This window comes from Cervus elaphus, chromosome 23, assembly GCF_910594005.1.
Source record: "Cervus elaphus chromosome 23, mCerEla1.1, whole genome shotgun sequence".
Lineage (NCBI taxonomy): Eukaryota > Metazoa > Chordata > Mammalia > Artiodactyla > Cervidae > Cervus > Cervus elaphus.
Window position 1 is genome coordinate 62,711,257 of NC_057837.1, and position 21,816 is coordinate 62,733,072.

The 21,816-nt window shown below is 58.5% G+C and overlaps 3 protein-coding genes across 5 annotated transcripts; 2 read left to right on the top strand and 1 right to left on the bottom strand.

The window, feature by feature from the left end:
- Nucleotides 1-1,032: 1,032 nt before the first annotated feature.
- NECAB3 (N-terminal EF-hand calcium binding protein 3) lies at nt 1,033-21,545 on the bottom strand. 3 transcript variants are annotated; one of them, XM_043883858.1, is made up of 13 exons: nt 21,262-21,543; nt 19,274-19,298; nt 17,605-17,713; nt 16,622-16,647; nt 16,351-16,448; nt 4,119-4,255; nt 3,726-3,844; nt 3,524-3,603; nt 3,383-3,436; nt 2,759-2,871; nt 2,510-2,587; nt 1,935-2,026; nt 1,033-1,855 (listed from the first exon to the last, which is right to left on the bottom strand). In XM_043883858.1, the coding sequence occupies exons 1-13, from the start codon at nt 21,502-21,504 to the stop codon at nt 1,827-1,829; spliced, it is 1,203 nt and encodes a 400-aa protein (XP_043739793.1). In that variant the 5' UTR covers nt 21,505-21,543; the 3' UTR covers nt 1,033-1,826. The 3 variants fall into 3 exon arrangements, with proteins under 3 accessions (XP_043739793.1, XP_043739792.1, XP_043739795.1); XM_043883860.1 differs by lacking the exon at nt 1,935-2,026 and having other exon boundaries at nt 1,700-1,855; nt 21,262-21,545; XM_043883857.1 differs by lacking the exons at nt 19,274-19,298; nt 21,262-21,543 and adding an exon at nt 18,928-19,249 and having other exon boundaries at nt 3,383-3,603.
- C23H20orf144 (chromosome 23 C20orf144 homolog) lies at nt 9,232-10,856 on the top strand. Its single transcript, XM_043883861.1, has 2 exons — nt 9,232-9,459; nt 10,375-10,856. The coding sequence occupies exons 1-2, from the start codon at nt 9,331-9,333 to the stop codon at nt 10,798-10,800; spliced, it is 555 nt and encodes a 184-aa protein (XP_043739796.1). The 5' UTR covers nt 9,232-9,330; the 3' UTR covers nt 10,801-10,856.
- ACTL10 (actin like 10) lies at nt 13,999-15,138 on the top strand. Its single transcript, XM_043884172.1, has one exon. The coding sequence runs from the start codon at nt 13,999-14,001 to the stop codon at nt 15,136-15,138; it is 1,140 nt and encodes a 379-aa protein (XP_043740107.1).
- Nucleotides 21,546-21,816: the final 271 nt, after the last annotated feature.

The following is a 21,816-nucleotide window of genomic DNA, read 5'->3' on the forward strand; positions in this document are numbered from 1 at the left end:
AGTGTGGTAGCCTACTGGCCAGGGGCCCCCAGAGACCCCTGTGCTGGTTCCTGGCCTGGGCAGCTGGGCCAGTGGGAGCAGCTGTCTGTCCCTGCAAGTCTGAACACCTACAGGGATCCGCGGGGAGAAACCTCCCACCCTAGGGCACCTATCCTGAGCCGGCACCGTCCGAGCTGCCTTCCTGGCCGTGCCCCAGAGCCCAGCCACGACTGGCACCAGCAGGGCAGCCAGGTGCCTTGGTGAAATGGCCCTCAGCGCACTGGCCAGCCGCTCCTTAAAGCCTACCGCAGCTTCTGCGAGATGCAGCGCTTTCGAGGCCCTGCTGCCTCCTTGCCTTGGCTTTGACCTCAGCCCACCTCTGGGCTCCCTTCCGTTCAGTGAGGCAAGCTCTCCCCGCTCTCAGAGCCTCAACTTGTCCGTTTCTTCTGCCTAAACGCTCCTGACCCCACACCCTCCAGACCAGGTCAAGGGGCCAGCCTGTGCTCTTGTGCGGCCGTGTGCCTCCCTGCTAGGGCCCACGACCTGGGGAGCCCTCTCCCACCCGCCTTCTTGTCAGTCAGCTCCCTCCATGCCCCCAGTCCCTTCCCTCAGGAAGGCTCGAAGGAGGTCCAGTAGCTGGGAGGACGGACTCATCCAGTATCCTCCCGGAACTGCCCTCTGGCGCCGTCAGGCAGCAGGGCTGGTGACAAGTCCAGCTGGGAAGGGCAGGGGAGGTTCTATCTGGGGACAGGTCTTCTCATAGGGGTCAGCCATGCTCTTTGGGCCTTGAGAGGGCTCTGTGGTCTGCCCCCACCTTCATACCACACCTTGCTGGTAAAGGAAGGGGGTGAAGCTAGAACCCCCAGGATTTTAGGGGAGTTTTGGCAGAGCCCATGTCCACTCTCCTTTCCCAGGAAAGACTTCAGAACCAGGCTTTGTGGAGTGAGAAGGTCCTGAATTGAGGGAACCTGGATTGGCCATGATTAAGTTCCCACTATCCACAGGCACGGGGACCAGGAGTTCTTGCTGAGAGAGAGAGAATGGAAGCGATGCCAGAGGTGACCACTGCCTTTATTGCCTCTGGGCTGGGGTTCAGAGGTATCTGGGGGCAGCAGGTGACTCTGGGCCCAAATTATTGCTACCTAGCAAGGTCACCCTGGGGCTTCCCATAGTGCCCTGACTATGGGTGGGAATGAGCATGCAAATAATATGCAAATAACATGCAAACCAATCCAGGATCCTCCGGAGGGCTCTGGTGCAGCCACAGGTGCTGAAATCGTCAGGAGCCTGCCGGCCCAGGAAGGGGGTGGGGCCCCCCACGTCCTTTGCCCACACGGCAGACTGATCCAGCCCAGTCTTGGGGATCGAGGTTGGGGGCAGGGGGTGGAGGACAGTTCCTGAGCATCAGCCCTGGCCCTGCGTCTGGCTGCGGAAGAGCAGAAGCCTGGTCCCAAGACAGCAAGAAGAAAGCAGGCACCCACTAGGTAGCCAGACAGCCCAAGGCCAACTCAGAGAGGGAAGGGACCTGCCCTGGTCACACAGCAAGGCAGGGGCAGAGGGGACCAGAATCCAGGCCTCCTGAGGCCAGACAAATACCAGAGTATCTCAGAGGCCGAAGCTATAAGCAATAAAACACACTGTTAAAGAAAGAAAGAGGAAGGAAGCAGCCCAGTCTCTGATCCCTGGGCTGTGAGACTCTCCACCAGCTGGCTCTGGGAGGCTGAGAGCCGGGCCCCAATTACGGAGGTGGCAGCGTCCTGGTCTTGAGCTGAGTGGAGCTGACCAGTCCGGAAGCTCCAGGAGGAGGCAGGCAGGGCTCTGGAGTCCTTGGTTTGTGCAGATCAGGCTCAGTTATTATTCATAATCCACCAGGAGGCTGCGGGCCAGAGGTTGGGAGTCAGAGGCCATCCAGGTGCCCACTGCCCTTCCCCAGAGGGTTGGCGGCCACCGCCCACCTGGGAAGAACACAGTGGTGAGGGTGTCTGGAGCCCGCAGATGGTCAATGAGGATGCGCTGGAAGGCCTTACTGCAGGCGGACTGCTGGTGCCTGGGGAGGGCCGCAGAGTGGACCAAGGCCGGAGCTGGTCCCCAGTGACCAGGACCACATGGTTAAAAGCTCCCCACTCCCGCCCGGTCCTGCTGCCTGGTTTCAGATCTCAGTCCTTCCTCATAGTGGCTCTGAGCCTCAGTTTTCTCCTCCGTGAAATGGGGATGCAGTGTCCACATCACTGATACCATGAGGATTACATGCAGTCACACACAAGGCACGTGTCATGGGGTGTGGCACGGTGGGAGCTGTGCATGTTCACCGCGCACCTACCTGGCACTGTGTTCAGTTCTTTACATCTCATCTCGTAAGGGTGACAAGAGAATGGATTTAGCATCGCTCCCATTTTGAGAAGGAGGCCACTGGGGCTCAGAGGGGTTAGGTAACTCTCCTGACGTCACAGAGCCAGTGACTAGGAGATGATTTGAACCCAGATTTGGTTCACTCGAGGTCCCACAATAAATGTCAGACCACCACTCCTACCTTCTCCAGGAGGCCTCGTCCTGCCAGAACTCATACAGGGTGAAGGAAGCCTTGTCCAGCATCTTCTGGGCAGACACACTGCAGGGCCAAAGAGACGGCCAGGCCAGGCCAGGCCTGGGCTGCCACCACCCCTGCCCACCTCACCAGGGGTGTCTAAGGAGAGCCCTGGCCCAGGACACCCAGCCCAGCCTTCCTCCCTGCCCGCCCACCCCCCGACCTTGGCTGGCCAGCACCCAGCTGAGGACTCACTGCAGGCAGTGGCTCTGGGACCCCGTGAAGTCCACGTAGCAGCACAGGGCGTGGCGGAAGTCCTGCAGGGCTTCCTCAGCCACCTGCACCTGCCTCTGGGCCACAAGGATGTGCTGGCAAGAGAAGCAGCCTGGTCAGCTGGGGCAGGGCAGGGCAGCGGGTGAGGGCCTGCTGTGGCCTTCAGGAGGGCCCTGCCCTTCTTGGCCTGCACCAGACCCAGCCAGCCCTGAGGTCAGGCTCCTGCCCCCAGGCGGCCCCCAGCATTCCTGGCTCCATCCTCCTCCTCCTGTTGCCAAGGTTACTGCCTCGCTCCAGCCACTGGCCGGTTCTCCTGCAGCACCGCACGGCTTCCGACCGCCCCCTTCAGCTTCTGTCCACACTGCTGCACACACACCCAGCCTTCAGAACTGTAGGCAAGGGACGCTGATGCCCATGGAGGGACAGAAGCAGAGTCACGAAGCAACGACCAGAACCCCACACCCGCCCGCCAGGCCCGGGGAACAAAGGCTGGGCCAAGCCTGGAGAAGGGGGTGTATCAACAAGACACAGTAGCTACGTGAACCTCCTCACTTCACGGCCCCCTCCTGGCCCCATGCCAGCTGTCTGCCCCTCTCCCAGACTCACCGAGCTGGGCCCCTTGGTCAGCTCCTCTTCGTGCAGGGGTTCCAGCCGGGGGGCCTGTGAGGGATGCAGTGCATGGGCCAGGCCCCCAGTGTGGGCCTGGCTTGTGCGGGTTCCAGACAGTTCCCCCAGCACCGCGCTCACCTTGCACTCCAGCTGGTCGATGAGCTCCTGGAGGCGGTTGATCTGGAGCCGCCACTGCATCTCAGCCTCGGAGCTCTGCCCTGGGGGGCGGGCACGGGCCCCTCAGGCTGGGGGCTTCTCAGGATGAGTTGAGGGCGGGTGGAGGAGCAAACGCTGGGGCCCCCGGGGGATGCCATGCCCTCCCACCCCGCTGCAGACACACCTGTGTTGGAGGAGCCAGGAGACCAGGTGGACGATCGACTGACACTCCGCAGGGCCCTGCGCCCTGCCCGCCGGCTGCCTCGGGGCCGGCTCGGCACCTCCACCCTCTCTTCATCTGACCTGAGGGGAGTGGAGGGTCAGTCCACTGCTCCCAGACCCATGGGACCAAGCACTGGGGCCCCAGAACAGGCCTGGCCCCAAGCTTCAGGATATTGAGGTCCAGCTGCAAAGCCAGCCACGCCGTCTCGCCCTCTCCGACCTCCCTGCCTAAGAACAACAATTTGCGCTCTGGGATGCCAGAACTGTAGAATGTGATGGAAGCTGAGGGACCTGACACGCGGAGATAACAGACATTCATGAACTGGACCCACAGATGGCCGAGCACCTCACGTACCGCGGGCCATGGGCCTGGGCCTCCAAAGTGTCTGACGCCCCCTCCAGCGAGCTCTGCAGGGCCTGGAGCTGGCTCACCGTCTCCCGCAGTAGGAAGCGTGTCACAAACTGGTCCACCTTGGAGGCCCGCTCATACTCCTGGGGAAGAGGGGGGCATGGTTGGCATTTCCCGGCTCCAAGTATGTATTTCTGAATGGGGAGCTGCCCCCTGTGCCCCACCCCCTGCCCATCAGAGCACCAGTGGCAGCGCAAAGAGCAGACGGCCTGCAGACTTGGCATAAACAGGACGACACCGAGACCCTGGGGGCCGAGCAAACCCCAGACCCCGTCCTTGTCTGGGCCCGGCCTCTCACTGGGAGGGATGAGGCCAACAGCGAGAAGCGTGTCCCATTCTCTGGGCCTCAAGGCCCCTTCCCTGTTGCGGCCACCACTTTCAGCCAGTAAGGCCCCGGACATAGCTAGACTGTGTGTGGGTGGGGACTGGGGCAGGGCAATTTTGACACGTGAGGCAAAATGATGGTGTGATATGGCCCCATACTCACCAGCTGGCCCCAAACTCACAATCTTGGCATTCATCCATTCATTCAATCACTCATCCACGCACCCCACATTTACTGAGCACTTCTTACTAGCAGCTGTAGGTAGAGGACAGCGGGTCACGTACCCCAGCGCTGAGCCCTGTCTACACTGCCATCTCCCCCAGCCTTTGCCAAGAGAGGCAGAGAAAAGGAGGCTGACCGTTGCCAGGCCCTGTGCTGCCCACTCAGAATGCCCAGACTCCCCAACTACCTTCATCTCCTTGTGCCTCAGTTTCCTCACCTATAAAACGGGGCTGGTAACAGCCGTCTCACTGAGCTGCTAAGAGGCTCCAATGAGTTATTTCCCACATAGGGCTCAGCCTACTATCTGGTACCTAAGTTCTCAATAAAGAACCGCTGTCACGGGACTTCCCTGGTGGTCCAGAGATTAAGACGCCGTGCTCCCAGTGCGGGGGGCCCGGGGAACTAAGATCCCATATGCCACACTGCCGTTGTTTCTGGTCAAACATAATACAAGAAACCTGCCCACTTGTACATCTAACAGTCATAGATTTCCTGAGGATCTCCTCACCAACACCTCCCTCAGCCCCATACACACACTCGGTCCAGGGTGGGAATCCCAGGCAGCTGAGGTGCCCCCACCCCAAGGGGCCTCAGAGGCATCACACGTCGAGGGCTTCGTCTCCTGCCCATGACCCGCCTCAGTTCCGCCATCAGATGGGCAGAGACAGAGTGGCTACTGCTGAGACCTCTCATTCTCACACAGGCCAGTGCTTTCTCCAAGCCACTGGACTTCCTGGCCATTTTTTGAACTTCCTGAAATCCGTCCAATATATTCCCTTTCTAGTGCTTAAGGTGACTGATCAGTTTCTGTTGCTTACAAAGAACCTGGCTGACACTAGCACCCATTATGTGCCAGGCCCTGTTTCCAAGCAGTTTCATTTTAATCCTCATAGTAATTTACGGGAACCATCACTGACCCCATTTTGCATATGAGAAGACTGAGGCCTACAGAAGTGGATTATCTTGGCCAAGGTCACACAACGAGTGTCAGAGTCAGAATGCAAACCCAGGTCACAGAAATTCCTCTCTCCTCACCAGGAAGCCTTTTCATACCATTCACGGGGTTCCCAAAGTGAGAATTCTAGAGCGGTTTGCCCTTCTCTTCTCCAATGGACCGTGTTTTGTCACAGTTTCATTGAGTTACGCAAGCCCCTTTGCCATAGCAAGGCTGTGATCCATGTGATCATTTTAGTTAGCTTTCTGTGATTGTGGTTTTCGCCCTGGAGGCTGTGGGACTGTAGCTCCTGCTCCTTCTGCCTGCCCTCTTATGGATGAGGATAAGAAGCTTGTGCAAGCTTCCTGCTGGGAGGGACTGGCTGCGGGGAAAACTGGGTCTTGCTCTGCAGGGCAGAGCCAAGCTCAGTAAATCTTGACTCCAGTTGTCTGCTGATGGGTGGGGCTCTGCTTCCCTCCCTGTTGTTTCTCCTGAGGTGACCCAGTCCTGGAGTCTGTGGGCTCTATGGTGGAGCTATTGGCAACCTCCAAGATGAATTATGCCAACACGCGCCTCCCAGGACTGTTCCTGTCAGTGCCCCTGTCCGTGTGGCAGGCTACTGTCAACCCACGTCTCCAAAGGAGACCCTCAAACATTTGCAAGCAAATCTGGCTCAATCTCTGGTGGGGTCACTGCTCCTTTCCTCTGGGTCCTGGTGTACATGGTTTTGGTTGGCCCTCCAAGAGTCTTTGTTTCCCCCAGGCCTGTGGAAGTTCTGTAATCAAATCCCACTGGCCTTCAAAGTCAGATTCCCTAGGGATTCTTAGTCCCTTTCCCAGATCCCCAGGTTGGGAAGTCTGATGTGGGGCCTAGAACCTTTGCAGCAGTGCAAGAACTTCTTGGCATTATTGTTCTCCAATTTGTGGGTCACCCACCAGGCAGTATGGGATTTGATTTTAACATGATTGTGCCCCTCCTTTTGTCTTGTTTCGTCTTCTTTGTCCCTCGACATGGGGTATCCTTTTCTTGGTGGGTTCCAGAATCTTCCTGCCGATGATTGTTCAACAGCTAGTTGTGATTTTGCTATTTTCACAGAAGATGAGCACATGTCCCTCTATTCCATCATCTTGTTTTTGCCCAAGTTTTGGGTTGTGGATTTTTTTTTTTAAGCCCACAGTCCCCTCACGTAGAGACTGTCATACCACCAGTCTGCCGCCACGTCCGCCTTCAGCACCCGTGTGCCCCTTCCTCGGCTGCAGGATGAAGCAGGGGTTGGCTCTCTCAGTGATCCGCAGCACGCTGGCCAGCAGCACCTCTTCTGGGTTGACCCACATGGTCCCTGGCGCGGCAATGGAGGTACAAACAGGGTGGCAGGTTGGGTCCAGCACACACCCTCGGACACTCGCCAGCACATGCGAGACTGCCCACCTGCCAGCCTGCGAGGTGTGGCGAGGGGAGAGTGACTTCACCAGGGGGCGGCCCCCTGCAGGCAGCCAGGCAGGATGCCGGGGCCTCAAGTAGCATCTTCACCATGGCACCACCGCCTCCCGAGTGCCCGTGGCCACAGACTCCCCAGGCCCTTCACCCTGCAACCGGCAGAAGTGAAAGACAAAGGAAAAAGGGAAAGATAAACCCAACTGAATGCAGAGTTCCAGAGAATATCAAGCAGAGATAAGAAAGCCTTCTTAAATGAACAGCGCAAAGAAAGAGGAAAACAATAGAATGGTAAAGACTAGAGATCTCTTCAAGAAAACTGGAGATACCAAGGGAACATTTCATGCAAAGATGGGCACAATAAAGGATAGAAATGGCAAAGACCTAACAAGATATTAAGAAGTGGCAAGAATACACAGAAGAACTATCCATAAAGGGTCTTAATGACCTGGATAGCCACGATAGTGTGGTCACTCACCTAGAGCCAGACATCCTGGAGTGTGAAGTCAAGTGGGCCTTAGGAAGCATTAATACAAACAAAGCTTGTGGAGGTGATGGAATTCCAGCTGAGCTATTTCAAATCCTAAAAGATGATGCTGTTAAAGAGCTGCTGCACTCAACATGCCAGCAAATTTGTAAAACTCGGCAGTGGTCACAGGACTGGAAGAGGTCCAGTTTTCATTCCAATCCCAAAGAAAGGCAATGCCAAAGAATGTTCAGACTACCATACAATTGCACTCATTTCACGAGCTAGCAAAGTAATGCTCAAAACCCTTCAAGCTAGACTTCAACAGTACATGAGCCGAGAACTTCCAGATGCTGGATTTAGAAAAGGCAGAGGAACCAGAGATCAAATTGCCAACATCTGTTGGGTCATAGAAAAACTAAGAGAATTCCAGAAAAAGTTCTGCTTCATTGAAGATGCTAAAGCCTTTGACTGTGTGGATCACAACAAACTGTGGAAAATTCTTAAAGAGACAGGAATCCAGACCACCTTACCTATCTCTTGAGAAACCTGTATGCAGGTCAAGAAGCAACAGTTAGAATCAGACATGGAATAACAGACTGGTTCAAAACGGGAAAAGGAATACAAGGCTGTATATTATCATCCTGCTTATTTAACTTATATACAGAATATGTCATGTGAAATGCTGGACTGGATGACTCACAAGCTGGAATCAAGATTGCCAGAAGAAATATCAATAACCTCAGATATGCAGATGATACCAATCTAATGGCAGAAAGTGAAGAAGAACTAAAGAGCCTCTTGATGAGGATGAAAGAGGAGTGTGAAAAAGCTGGCTTAAAACTCAACATTCAAAAAACTAAGATCATGGCATCTGGTCCCATCACTTTATGGCAAGTAGTTGGGGAAACAGTGGAAACAGTGACATTTTATTTTCTTGGGTTCCAAAATCACTCTGGACAGTAACCGCAGCCATGAAATTAAAAGATGCTTGCCCCTTGGAAGAAAAGCTATGACCACATAGACAGCACATTAAAAATGAGAGACATCACTTTGCCGACAAAGGTCTGTATAGACAAAGCTATGGTTTTTTCCACTACTCATGTATAAATGTGAGTTGGACCATAAAGAAGGCTGAGCACCAAAGAACTAATGCTTAGAACTGTGGTGCTGGAGAAGACTCTTGAGAGTCCCTTGGACAGCAAGGAGATCAAACCAGTCCATCCTAAAGAAAATCAACCCTGAATATTCATTGGAACAACAGATGCTGAAGCTCCAATACTTTGGCCACCTGATTCGAAGAACTTACTCATTGGAAAAGACCCTGATGCTGGGAAAGACTGAAGGCAGGAGGAGAAGGTGGCGACAGAGGATGAGATGGTTGGATGGCATCACCGACTAGATGGATGTGAGTTTGAGCAAGCTCTGGGAGATAGTGATAGACAGGGGAGCCTGGTGCGCTGCAGTCCATGGAGCTGCAAAGAGTCGGACACAACTGAGTGACTGAACACCACCACCACTAACCACCTTACAAGCCTCACTAATCTTTAGCCCAGTTTTACACCAAGAAACCAAAGCCAGAAGTCACAGACAGAGTAAATGGAGTCAAGATTCATCTGTGGGTTCTGGCAGGAGCAGCTCGGAGCCTGGAGCTGATGAGGTCAACCCATGAGGTCACAATGTGGTCCTTGGGACAGAGCCAGGGCGGGGGGCCCCCAGCCAGAGGGCAGGGCAGAGGCAGCATGGGCTGGGGTCCCCAGTGGTGACCAGCCCTGCCATGGGAAACAACAGTTCCCACAAGAGAACCAAAGTGCCCAAGCAGGCCCGCAAAGAGAAGCCACCTGACATGGACAAGGCCCAGCGCAAACGGCAGTTCTTCAACCACCTCAAGTGGAAGAAGCCCAGTGTGAGTCCAGGGAGCAAAGGGCAGGTGGGGTTTGGCAGACCTGGACAGGTGGGCAGGAGCGGATGCTGGGGGTCTAGGTCACGTAGGGCATGGAAGGGGTTGCATGTGTGTGCTAAGCAGCTTCAGTTGTGTCCGACTGGTTGCAACCCCATGGACTGTAGCCCACTGGGCTCCTCTGACCATGGGATTTCTTTCCAACCCAGGGATGGAACCCACATCTCATCTGTCTCCTGCATTGGCAGGCGGGTTCTTTACCATTAACGCCGCCAGGGAAGCCCCTATGGAAGGCATTAGAGAACCCCTGTTGTGGCTGAGGGTCTCAGGAACCCACGTGGGTGTGGATTGGGTCCTAATAACCCAGAAGGGAGAGCAGGTATCCCAGAAACCAGGAGGTGGATGAGACTTGGAGCCTAGGAGGGTGTGCAGGAGATGTTTCTCCCAACCCGGGACAGATGGGTGGAAGTCTCGGCATGGTGAATCAGCCCTAGCGGCTGCCACTGAGGCTCCCTTATCCCCAACGCCCCCACCTCCACTTTCCATTCCCCAGCTTCAAAACGTGTTACTTTCCCCTCTCTTCAACTAGGCATGAGGCCCTGGGTCGGGACCGGGGTGGGTGAAGAGTCCCAGCATCAAGGCTGGAAGGGCAGACAGGGGAATCTCATAAACTTGATCGGAGTCAGGTGTCAGGAAGTCAGCCTGGGGTGGGTGAGGGTTTCCAGGGGGGGAAGCAGGGGTCTTGGGAGATGGAGCAGGGTGCCTGCCTCCCCCACCTCCCCCTATCCAGGCTGGGAGGACAGCGGGCACCCTGGAAACAAGAGAGGGCAGGCTTCTGGGAGACAGGACCCGGGTGGGTGAGGGTCCTCGGGAGGCAGGCGGGCGGAGCTCGTTCCCCTCACGCCCCTGCCCCACCCCCAGACCAAGATCGTGCTGCTCTTCCCCCTGGACAAGCGGCAGCAACTAGCCGAGGCAACGGCGGGGCCCAGAGCGCGGCCCGAGCGGGCGAGCGAGGCTGCGGCAGACACCCCCGCGGGGCCCCCGGCGGCGGCACCCATGTTGCGAGGAGCTGGCGACGGCGGTGAGCGGCGCGAGAGCGCGCGCGCGAGAGAGATGAAGAAGATCCTCGTCCTGCTGCTGCTGCTGGACGCGCGGCTGCAGGAGGAGGGACGCCGCGCGGCGGGCGGCCCCGGGGGCGGGGCCGGCGCGGGGGGCGGAGCCAAGGCGGTGCAGGGCTGGCAGCGGCTCTACGCGCGCCTGCTGACCGAGAGCGAGACCGACTGCGAGGCCGAGGCCGCCGAGGAGCAGCCGCGCAAGCGGCGCCGCTGCCCCCGCCCGCGGCCCTGAGTGCCTGGCCCGGACCTCCCGGACCCTGGTCCAGTCCAATAAAGAGCGCATAGCAACGCTGGCGTCTGTAGCCCGGTCTGAAGCGTCGGGGCGTGGAGACGGGGTGGGGGAAACTGAGGCCCAGAGCAAGACAGGGAAGAACAAGCGAATAGGGGGGCGGAGGGGTAGAGCCATGGCCGTGGCCTGGGGCCAAGGCTGGTTTTGCTTTCTCCTTTCTTCTGACCCAAGTGTCAGAACCGCTGTGCCTCACTGGAGAGGGGGCACCCTACCACAGTGGAGGGAGGGTTCTCCTCTCCCTGCGACTCCTGGCCGGGGTCAGATCCCGCCACCAGGGCTGCAGATCCGACGGAAGAGAGCTTGGGCAAAGTCAGGCTTGGCCACGCTAGGAGGAGGAGGGGCCTGCTTCCAGCAGAGGCCAGGCAAGTCCAAGAGTCTCCAGCACTCAACAATTCTTTCCTAACTGAGGGAAAGTCCCAGGCAAAAAGCCACCACCGTGGGGAAGAACTGAGAAAGTCCAAGGTCAGCATAGTTTGAACCTTAGACTCACATCCTGCCTGTGAGAGCACCCAGGAGGAGAGACTGGGGTCCCTGGTCCTCTGACCCCTCAATCCTACCCCACTGTGCTTGATGACCCCCAAGGCACCTCAGTCACCGTCTCTCCACCTACCCCACCCCATCCTCTTCCCCACACTGCAGCCAAAGAGGCTTCTTCCAAAGCACTTATCTGTAGGGCAGTTCACACTTCTGCTCATAAGCTCACACTGGCTCTCCAATGCCCAGACCTATTATTGGAATGTACAGGCCCAGATGCCCAGCCTCAGTCTTCCCCTCTGGGGTGTCTCAGTGACTTCCACTCTCACTCCTGCTCTGGTCATACTGTCACTTGTGGTCTTCGATTCAAGGCTCACCTCCCTAGTTCATCCACAAGAGGCCTGGCACACTTTCTGTGGGCAGGACCCGGCTGCTTCTCACGCTCCTGGGTCCCAAACCCAGCGCCAGACCCTAGTCATTCTTGTCCACTCCAGCCCTGCCGAACCTGCAGCCTGCTTTCCGCTGGCGACCAATCTCAAAATGCCCCTTTGCGGGGGGTGGGGGGGTGCGATGCAGAGGGGTGAAGGTCCCAGCTCACTAAAACCACAGGTACGACTAACTTCTCCTGAAGGTACACTTTTGTCAGTGTCAACACCACATTGCCTGCATCAGGCTGGAGGTCGCAGTACCCGTCACCCCTCCCCCACTGCCATGTGAGAACTGACCCGTTCCTACCATCCACATGGCTGCAATCAAGGTAACCACGTTCTTCAATGTGGCCACATCTCCTGGCATAAGCAACTGGCCCAAGCCCGGTCCTCTCAGTTCCTTCCCTGGGTCTGTAATTCAGGAACTCTTGTTCAGTCGCTCAGTCATGTCTGACTCTGCAACCCCATGGACTGCAGCATGCCAGGCTTCCCTGTCCTTCACTATCTCCTGGAGTTTGCTCAAACTCACGTCCATTGAGCCAAGGATGCCATCCAACCATCTCACCCTCTGTTGTCCCCTCCTCCACCTCAGGAACTGTAGGAGACAATGTTTTCTTTGGGAACATGCACAGGCTGAAGCCAGTCTTGAGAAGAATATAAACACAATGCAGAGCCCAATGCACCTCTTGGGTCCCCCACAGCCCGGCAGCCAGACCCTGCTTCCAGTATTTTCCTAAAGCCTGTTTTCACTCTTGCCTTTAGCATATATAAAACATACAAGGCTCTTGTGATAAAATCCATACTTTAGCTTAAGCTCACCTGAATAGGTCTTCAACTTGCAACCATAATGGTCCTAAAGAGAGAAAAAAGACTGCAGAGACATGACGTGGCCTGTTTCCTGTGGGGGGGGGGGGGGGGGGAGGGGGCGGGATGACTGCTTTTTGGAGGAGGTAACTGAGCCCAGGGTGAGATTCGGACTCACTCAGTACACAGTGAAGGCAGCCTCAGAATTGAGTCACAAACTCAGGTCCACGTTTGTAAGCCCCTGAAGGTAGGATCCCTTTGTGGGCTACCGGGGCCCTTGAAAGCTAAGCTCAAAGAGATCTTCAGGGTGGCTGGAGATCCGTGATTAAGAGCTTTCTCTTCAGCGTTGAGAGGAGAGAGGCTGCACGTTTGTCCAGAGCTCATCAAAGTGGTTTGGGGGAAGCAGTTAAATTGGCTGTGCTGGCCCCAGGTAGCTCAGTGGTAAAGTATCCGCCTGAGAATGCTGGAGACTGAGATGCAGGTTCAATCCCTGGGTTGGGAAGATCCCCTGGATAAGGAAATGGCAACCCACTCCAGTATTCTTCCACGGAAAATTCCATGGACACAAGGGCTTGGCAGGCTACAGTCCATGAGGTCGCAAAGAGCCGGACACGACTGAGCATAAACGCTGAGCACAGCTGGGTGGCTGAGGCCACATCCCTGGGTGTCAAAATCATAACCAGTGGCCCTGTCCCCGGAGACAGGCTGGGTCTGGGCGTTTTCATCTGGGTAGAGGCTATAGAAGCACAGCAGATGCTGAGAACTGAGGTCACAATGAATCCAATCCAAGTTCTTTTCCTTGTTTCTTTGACCAACCCCTCCCACCTCCACTAGGAACCACAGTACTTTGGTCATGCCCAGTTGAGAAGTGCCAGGAGACCGCTGGAGGCTCAAGGGTCGGGCTGGACTCCTGGGTCCCCAAGGGGAACAGATGTCTGGATAATATTGCCACAAAGGCCTTTTATTCCCAGAGGTGCTCCTGAAGGCTTCTCAATCTCTTCAAGGACTTGGCCCGCCCTTCTCATCATCCATCTAAGCAAGAGTTTAGGGGGGCGGAGCCGCACCGCTGAGGAGGGTCCTCAGAGAGAGGGTGGGGCCTTGAGCCGGAAGAGGGGGAAGACGGCCCGAGGCGGCCAGGGCCCAGCTAGGGAGGAACCTGACTCTTGAACCAGAAGGCCGGGCCTCAGGCCCAGGGGCGGAGCCAAGTCAAGGGCTGAAGAGACATCTACTCAGGCCAGAAGAGTGGGACCTCGGGACCTGAGGGCGCGGCCCAAGAACTGAGCCCAGAAAGGCGGGGGACGTGGGCCCGGGAGGTAGAGCTGCGAGCTGAAAGGCGGGCCTTCATCGAGGCCAGCTGAGACGCGGTTCTCAGGCCGAGGGCGGGTCCGAGCCTTCGGGGGCCGAGGTTTTGACTGCAGGGCTTGCCGGCCCGAAGATGGCTTCGCTGGCCAATAGTCGCCGGGTCCGCCGGCTGTCCTCGTTGGGCCACGTCGCGGTGGTCGTGGACCAGGGTTCCGGCTTCACCAAGGCGGGCTTCGCGGGAGAGGAGCAGCCACGCCTGGTACTCAAGAGCTCCAGCCTGGTGCCCAGCTGGGACCGGCCGGTGCTGCCCGGCGCGCCGGGCTGTGAGCTGGCAGGCGGCGTGGCGCGGGCACACCCCATCAAGCACGGCGTGGTGGTGGACTGGGAAGCGCTGGAGGGGCTGTGGGAGCGCCTGCTGGTGGGCGGCCTGCGGGTGTGCCCGGAGGAGTGGCCCGTGCTCGTCAGCGACTCCCCGTCGGCGCCGCCCGTGGGCCGCGAAAGGGTGGCCGAGCTGCTGTTCGAGGCCCTGGCAGTGCCCGCGTGCCACCTGGCCAGCACCGCCTTGTTGGCGCTCTGCTCCGTGGGCGCGTTCAGCGGGCTGGCCTTGGAGGCGGGCGCAGGCGTGTGCCACGCCACGCCCGTCTATGCGGGCCACTCGTGGCACAAGGCCACCTTCCGGCTGGATGTGGCTGGCAGCACCCTGTCGCGCTACCTGCGGGACCTGCTGGTGGCAGCAGGCCCTGATCACCGACTGCAGGCCCTGCCCCACAAGGTCATCACACAGCTCAAGAAGCGCTGCTGCTACGTGTCGCTAGACTTCGAGGGTGACCTCTGTAATCCTGCCCGCCAGCACCCAGTCAGTTTCTACTTAGGCAGTGGGTGCTCTGTCTGCCTTGGCAGCGAGCGCTTCTGCTGCCCAGAACCCCTCTTCCAGCCGGGTCTGCTAGGCCAGGCTGAGCCGGGACTGCCCATCCTGGCCTTCCGGGCACTGCAGAGGGTGCCCGCGACACTACGGACACGGCTGGCCAACACCGTGGTGCTGGCCGGTGGCTCCACGCTTTTCCCTGGCTTCCCTGAGCGCCTGGAGCTGGAGCTGGAGGCCCAATGCCGTGGGACACTGCAGCCGCGCCTGGTGGCCAAGCCTGGGCGCGGGACAGCGGTGTGGACGGGCGGCTCCATGGTCGCCTCGCTGCGCACCTTCCAGTGCCCCTGGATGACCCGGGCCATGTACCAGGAATGTGGCTCCAGGCTGGTGCACGAAGTGTTCCACTGAGTCCTGCTGGACTGGAACGGGTGGTGCCACAAGGGGGCGCGGCAGAGGCAGACGCTCGGCAGGCTGAGCTGCAGCTGTCAGAGGCATTGAGTGCCAGATAAAAACCTCAGTGATTACAGCTTGCAGAGTCGTGTGGTGATGGGTACCTTCTACCCCTTTCTGGGCCAGGAGGGGGTGGTCAGGAACCCTGGGGCTCTTACTTTGAGCTGCGGTGTGAATCCCCGCGAACCAGTGCCAGTTCAGAGAATGTCAGTATAGCTGCCCACCCCCAGGCCCTGTTTCCATGGCAACAAGGAAGGTGCTGCCCCTACTGGTGTCCAGGCCACAGATACGGAAGTCATCATAGCATACCAACCTCTCATCATGTAGCATTCAGATACCCATCCCGTGCCAGGCCCCAAAGGGTGACCCTTGGAAAAGCTACTAGACCCTATGTGAAAGCAACCAGAAGGGGAAGCCCTGTCCTCAGCTCATTGTTAACTCACAGAGAGCCTCAGTTTCCCCTTCTGTAAAAATGAGGTCAGGCACAATCCCAAGCCTGCTCACTGCTCCCTCCTCGCCCCCTCATTCAGAGCTATGGGACAAAGAGAGGTGGAGACATCTCTTACAAGGAACACAGAAAGGGAAGGGTGCTTTCAGTGTTTAAAAATACCATCCAAGGGCCTGGAGCCCTGGCTGTGAGCACTGTTTCTGCTGTGCGCACATGTCCATAATATACACAAACACATGGGTGCACACATGCCTGTCTACTCACGCATGTCCTCGGGCTGTCCCCCACCCCCCCCCCACCAAGCTCTACACACCAGCGTGGGCCTGTGGATGTGTGTGAGCATGCCCTACCCCCAACCCATCCCTGCTGGGAGCTGGGCTTGATACACCAAAACAATCAGGTCTGGTCAGTAATAAAAGCAGCAGCAGCTCCAGATATGAAGTGGCTATTATGAGCCAGGCAGAGAGCAAGACAGACAAAACTCCCTGCCTTCATTCTCCTTTAATTGTCACAATGAATGTCTGGAGGTAGGTTCTATTAATATGCCCAGTTTACAGATGAGGAAACTGAGACCCAGAGAGGTAAAGATGCACAGCCAGAAAGTGGAAGCCAGGCCTCTAGCCCCACAGCCCTAAGTCCGATGATGGAGGCTCCCACAGCACAGCAGACACCCCCAGCCCTCATCCTGCCACCCCCCTGCAACGATCAGCCCCTCCACTCACCAGCTTGGTGGTGTCCATGGCAGTGAGCACAGCACAGTTGAGCGACTCCAGTGCCGCCAGCACAGGCCGGTAGACGCCCAGGTGTTCAGAGAAGTAGTCTGAGGGCAGAGGAGATACTCAAAGGTTCCTGGGGTGCATCCCCCCATTTAAAACCTAGAATTCTCCAGCAGCCAACCAGGCCTTATACCCTGAGCCCAGCCCAGCCTGCTCCATCAGAACACCAGCGACACCCACCTGCCCGGGAGACAAGCACCCCCATGGGCCTACTTACCACACAGTTTCTCCGTTTCCAAATTGCTGCAGGGAAAAGAGAAGGTGTCCTTCAGACCCTCCTGGTAAACTAGGACTGACTTTGAAGCCAGCGGTCCTTTCCTCTCCCTGCCCAGCTCAGCCTGACACAGAGGCAACTTCTGACTCCACCCCACATTAAGCTGCTCAGTGGACAGAGATGGGGTACTACCAGCCCACCAAACAGTGTCTAAGGAGAAAAATTCAGCCCCTCTCTCAACCTCCAAGGGGATTTCAGGCTGGGGGAGACAGATGTGAACACAGGCCAGAGAGGAGTGGTTAGAGCTGGGAAGGAGAAGTCAGGTCTGTGGAAGCGCAGAAAAGGCATGGAGTATCTGTAGGTCAGGGAGGGCTTTCTGGAAGAGAGGCTCCCTAAGCTAGGCTTTGAAGGACGAGGAATTTGACTGGTGTATCTGGTGATGGTGAGGTAGCAGCAGTGCAGACAAAGGTCTGGCCCAAGCCTCAGAAAATGGGAGGGCATGGGAGCCTAGAATTTCTTCCAAGGAGGGGGGAGGAGGGGGAAGTGAGAGGGAGGGATAGCTGTGCACACATGTGCACCCACGTGAGGAAGCGGGAGAAGGCAAGCAAATTCGTACGAAGGCCTGGAGATGTGGGAGCACCTGCATCCATGGGTGGGAGCAGGCAGGGCCCAGCTGTCCCCAGGCATCCGCTGGTTGCTCAGCGGGAAGCAGGAGTGGGGGGGGGGCACCTGTGGGCTGAACCATAGGTGGTGACTCAGGCCTGGCTATTTTGGGGTCCCAGCTGGAAGCAGTGTGATGGGCAGGGCTGGAGCCAGGGAAGGGGTAGGTAGGCGGGTAAAGCTGGCACTTAGCCCTGGCACTCCTTTCCCCGTGCCCTCCCCCCCATCCTCCATAAGGAACCCAAGCAAGCAGGGGACACAGTGGGGTAGGGACAACCTGGGCTCACATCTACACGCGGCGTGTGCACCCCAACCCCCATACTCACTCAGCGCGATGCCCGTCAACACCACTGAACAGCTCTCGCAGCTCCCCAGGGCTGAGAACCCCATCAGCAAAGTAATTCTGGAATTCTTCAAATGAGAGCTTCCCATCATCTGGGGGGGTGGGGGTGGGCACAGGGCACAGAGTCGGTATCTCTGAGCCCTGGCTGCACCCCTGCCACCCGATGGAGGCCCCCTGAAGGCTTTGCAGCATCTCATAACCACCCAGCCAAGTGAGATGGGACTCTGGGCTGGAAGGGAGGCCTGGCCATTGGGGACCAAAGGGTTGGGGCCCCCAGAGGTGCCCACTTCAAGCAACAGGGCCCACTCTGCAGGCGCCCAAGGGACAAAGCAGTCCATATGTGGCACTCAGCAGGGACTCAATGTTTGCCAAATGGAGAAATAAATGAACAACAGCCTGGGGCACAGTCAGATCATGGCAGGGCCTAGATGTCACTTGGAGGAACTGGGTCTCTGGGGCTGGGTCTCTGCCCACGTGGCTCCCGGGTGCAGGGGACCTCCGTGCTCTGGACCCAGGCCCTTCACAGAGAAGCCGCAGGGAGTCAGATGTGATCTTCCTAAGAGTAGGGCCCCAGTAAGAAGCAGCAGACTGGCTCAGGAGGGAAAGACCTCCCCATCACAGAGGCTGCTTTCCCATCACAGAAGCTGCCTCCCCATCACAGAGGCTAAGAGCATAAGAGCACTGGCCAGAGGCACCGGGTATTCGGCCTGTGAGGTCTCTAAGCACATGGGGTGGGAGAGTGGAGCTGGGGAGGGCCTGAGCCTCCCTCCCCAGATGAAATGCTGTGATCCAAATGAGACCACGTGCCCTGATCAACTGGCTGAGACAAATTTGAGGAGACCCAGGGAGAAGAGGTAAGGGGTGGGGACCCATCCTCTCTCAAGGAGGCCAGGTGAAGGTGAGGTCAAAGCTGACGGGTGGTCTCCACTCAGACCCCCCACTGGCCCATCAGGGCACCGTGGGCTGTTCTGAGTCATCTGTGGGCAGCAACCTGCCTGCAAGGTCCCCTGATGGCTCCCGCTTTAGCTTTCCAGATTTTGCCAGGCCAGCATCTGAGACTGCCCAGGATTCAGGGCATCAGGGGAGCTGACTCCCTGGACCTAGCTCTGTCCTGCCCACGCCCTCCCTGCATCCAGCTGGTTGGTAATATGGAAAGTTACTGAGCTCTCTAAGAATCTATGATAAAATCCCCCACGGCCTTGGCTCCGTGACCACACCCTTCCAAGCCCCTCACAGAGGGAGCCTGGAACCAGGCATCGCATAGACCCGGGTTTCAAGGCCCAGCACCTCCAGCAGCCTGCTGTACCTCTCTGGGCCTCGGCTCCTTTGTCTGTGAAATGGGGTGAAGACTTCGGCGGTGGTGAGGAAAACAGGAGGTCATCTACAGGAAGTACCCTCCCACCAGGCCAGGACACTGCGTGAAAGTCAGCCCCCACCTCCAGCCTCTGGCTAAACCACATTTCCTCCACTCTCCCTCCTGCCAAATTGGATACAAAACAGAAACTTCCTACAAGAAGGACACCCGGGTTGATTCTTCTGATTTGGATCCTCTCAAGATTTCTCTCCATTCTCAACTGTGCTCCAAACCCTCCCCGGAGCCTCCCTGATGTCCCTTAACCCCCAGCATGGGACTCAGCGGAAGCCACACTCACCATTCTTGTCTGCTCGGCGGAAAACCTAGAGGACAAAAGGGCAGGGGTGGGAGCTGGGAGCCGGGAGGCCAGAGCCCCACCCCCCCAAACCCACAGAGCCCCAGCTGGATGGCCTGCCCCCTGCATCTCCCTTCCTCCTGCCCAGCTCGGCCCTCCAGGGCCTTTTCCAACAAGGGGAAGAGCGCACAGCGGGCCCCATGGCTTGCTCCCTTCTCCCGCAGGGCCTGGCCTTGTCGGGGGTGCTCCAAGCTGGCTCTCTGCACCTTCACCTCCCACACCCCCAAGTCAATCCGGAGTTCTCTCTGATGCATCAGCCCTTGGAACGGTCCCAGCTTGAGGCAGGTGGGGAGACGGGCCAAGATGCGGCTGGAAGATCCCAGGCACCCATCCCAGACCTGAACCCCAACTCTGCTGTGTGGCTATGGTTCGTCCCAGACTCTGCCCACTCCTGGCTGTTTCTCTGTCAGCTTCTTGAGACCCTGCCATGCAGGCGGTGGCTAGCCCTTCCTTTGTGGGTGCCTGTTTACTCAGTAGCATACCGGGGAACAGCCCAGGGTTAACCCTTCCAGGGCCGACTCAGTACGACGGTCCTGGGCAGGCCCGTGTGTGTATGTATGTGTTGTATGTGCAGGGGGAGTAAGAGGCACAGAAAGCAAGGGTGGACAGATGGTATTTATGGAGAAACAGACAGGAAGGACAACAGAAGTAGCAAAAGTGGAGTCCAGACATGGTCCCTGTCTCCCCTAGGGACTAGAGACTCCCTGGTCACCCAAAACAACCCAGCAAAGAGGGCACCAGGTCTGGCAAGGAGGGGCAGGCCAAAGCCTGGACAGAGAGCCCTGGTCAGCTCCAGATTCTGAGTGCCCCTCCCCTCGGGCTGCTTTCTCGGAGATGAATGCACTCCCTGGCCTGAAGCCTGACTCTCAGAAGGCTGCCACCGGCTCACTCGGGGTCACAGAGCCACCCAGGGTGCCTGGCCAGGACAGACAGACATGCTGGGGGTGGGGTGGGGGGCTGAGGGAGGGGGAGGGGTTCTAAGCTGTGAACACAGAGTACACGGAGGGCCACACCCTAGGGCGCCCCTGCCTCCGTGTGTGAGCCGGAATGTATCCTCACCCCTCCAGGCCTTGGTTTTTCCATCTGGGAAATGGAAGGGTCAGGTCCCTTCCAGCTGAGAGGGCTCTGGCCAAGGTGCTGAGTCACTAGGGGCAGTGGGGAGGGGGCAGAACAGCCTCTCCCACCCCAAAGGGGCCTCGGGAGTGGGGACGCAAGAGGAACAGGACAGGCTGCGCACAGGGGTGAAAGGTGGGGAAGGGGTGCAGGTGAGTGACCCCGGCTGGGCCAGGGTGCTGCAGGGCCACCTGCCAGGCAAGGGGAGGGTGTACAGACCACAGAGGGTGAGTGTGGGCAGCGCCGACCAACTCTGGGATCCCACAGCCCTTGGGTGGGATCTGAGGAGGTCGGGGGTTAGCACAGGTCAGGAGTCAGGGGTGGGGGGCGGGGAGCGGCTGCTTCCTCTCCCAGGCCCCCTTGCCTGGGTCAGCCCAGCCTGGGGCTGCCAGAGAGGGGCACCGTGGCCACTCCCGTGACCAAGAGTTGACAGCCTCCACCCGGCCAGACACATACACGGGGTGGTTTGGGGTTGGGGGGGCCGCGGGAGCAGCGACACTGAACCAGAGGCAAGGAGAGATAAGCAGAGAAAGAGTGAGAGGCAGAACATGGGACACAAAGGCAGCGAGATAAAGATAAGGGAGACACACGGAAACAGAGGACAAGAGAGAAATCGTGAGAGAGAGAGACCCAGAGGCCGAGGCAGAGCCCCCAGCAAACCTGGAGGGAGACACATGGACATAGGGACGGGGAAAATCAGAATGAGCGAGGGCATGGAGAGACAGTGTGAGGCAGTCCAGAGAGACCGAGAGCGACCCCGCGAGACTGACCACCCCCAGGACCACAGCGCCGGCACCCCCGGCCCGCTCCCCACTCACGTCCTGGAAGAGCGCGTGTCCGGCGGGCCCGGCGGCGGGCGAGGGCGCGGGCGCGGGGGGTCGCGGGGGCTCGGGCGCGGGCGGCCGGATCAGGCACACGGTGAGCAGCCCCGCGCACGCCATGGCGCCGCCACCCGCTTGGCTCCGGCTCGGCTGCGGCTTCGGGCTCTGGACGCCGCCGCTGCCGCCGCCGCCGCCGCCGCCGCGGACTTGGGGGGACGCGCAGGGGGGGCGCCCGCCCATCGGCGCCGGCGCGGAGGCTGAGGGCCCCGCCCCCTGCAGCTCCGCCCCCGCCGGGCGGGCCCCCGAGGCCCCCCTCCCCGCCCAGCCCCGGCCAGCGCCAGAGCGCGGCCCTCCGCCCGCCCGCCTCCAGGGCCTCAGCTTCACCGTCTGGCAAAGGGGAGCAAACTCCAGCCTTTAAGGCGGCAAGAGCCACGCAATGCAGAACCCCAACATAATGCACCTGTGCGACTCCCCATTCTCCGGGGGTGGCGGCCAATGGGGAGAAGTCACCCAAGGGGTCAGTCCCTTCTGGGGACCGGCTAAGCGAATGAC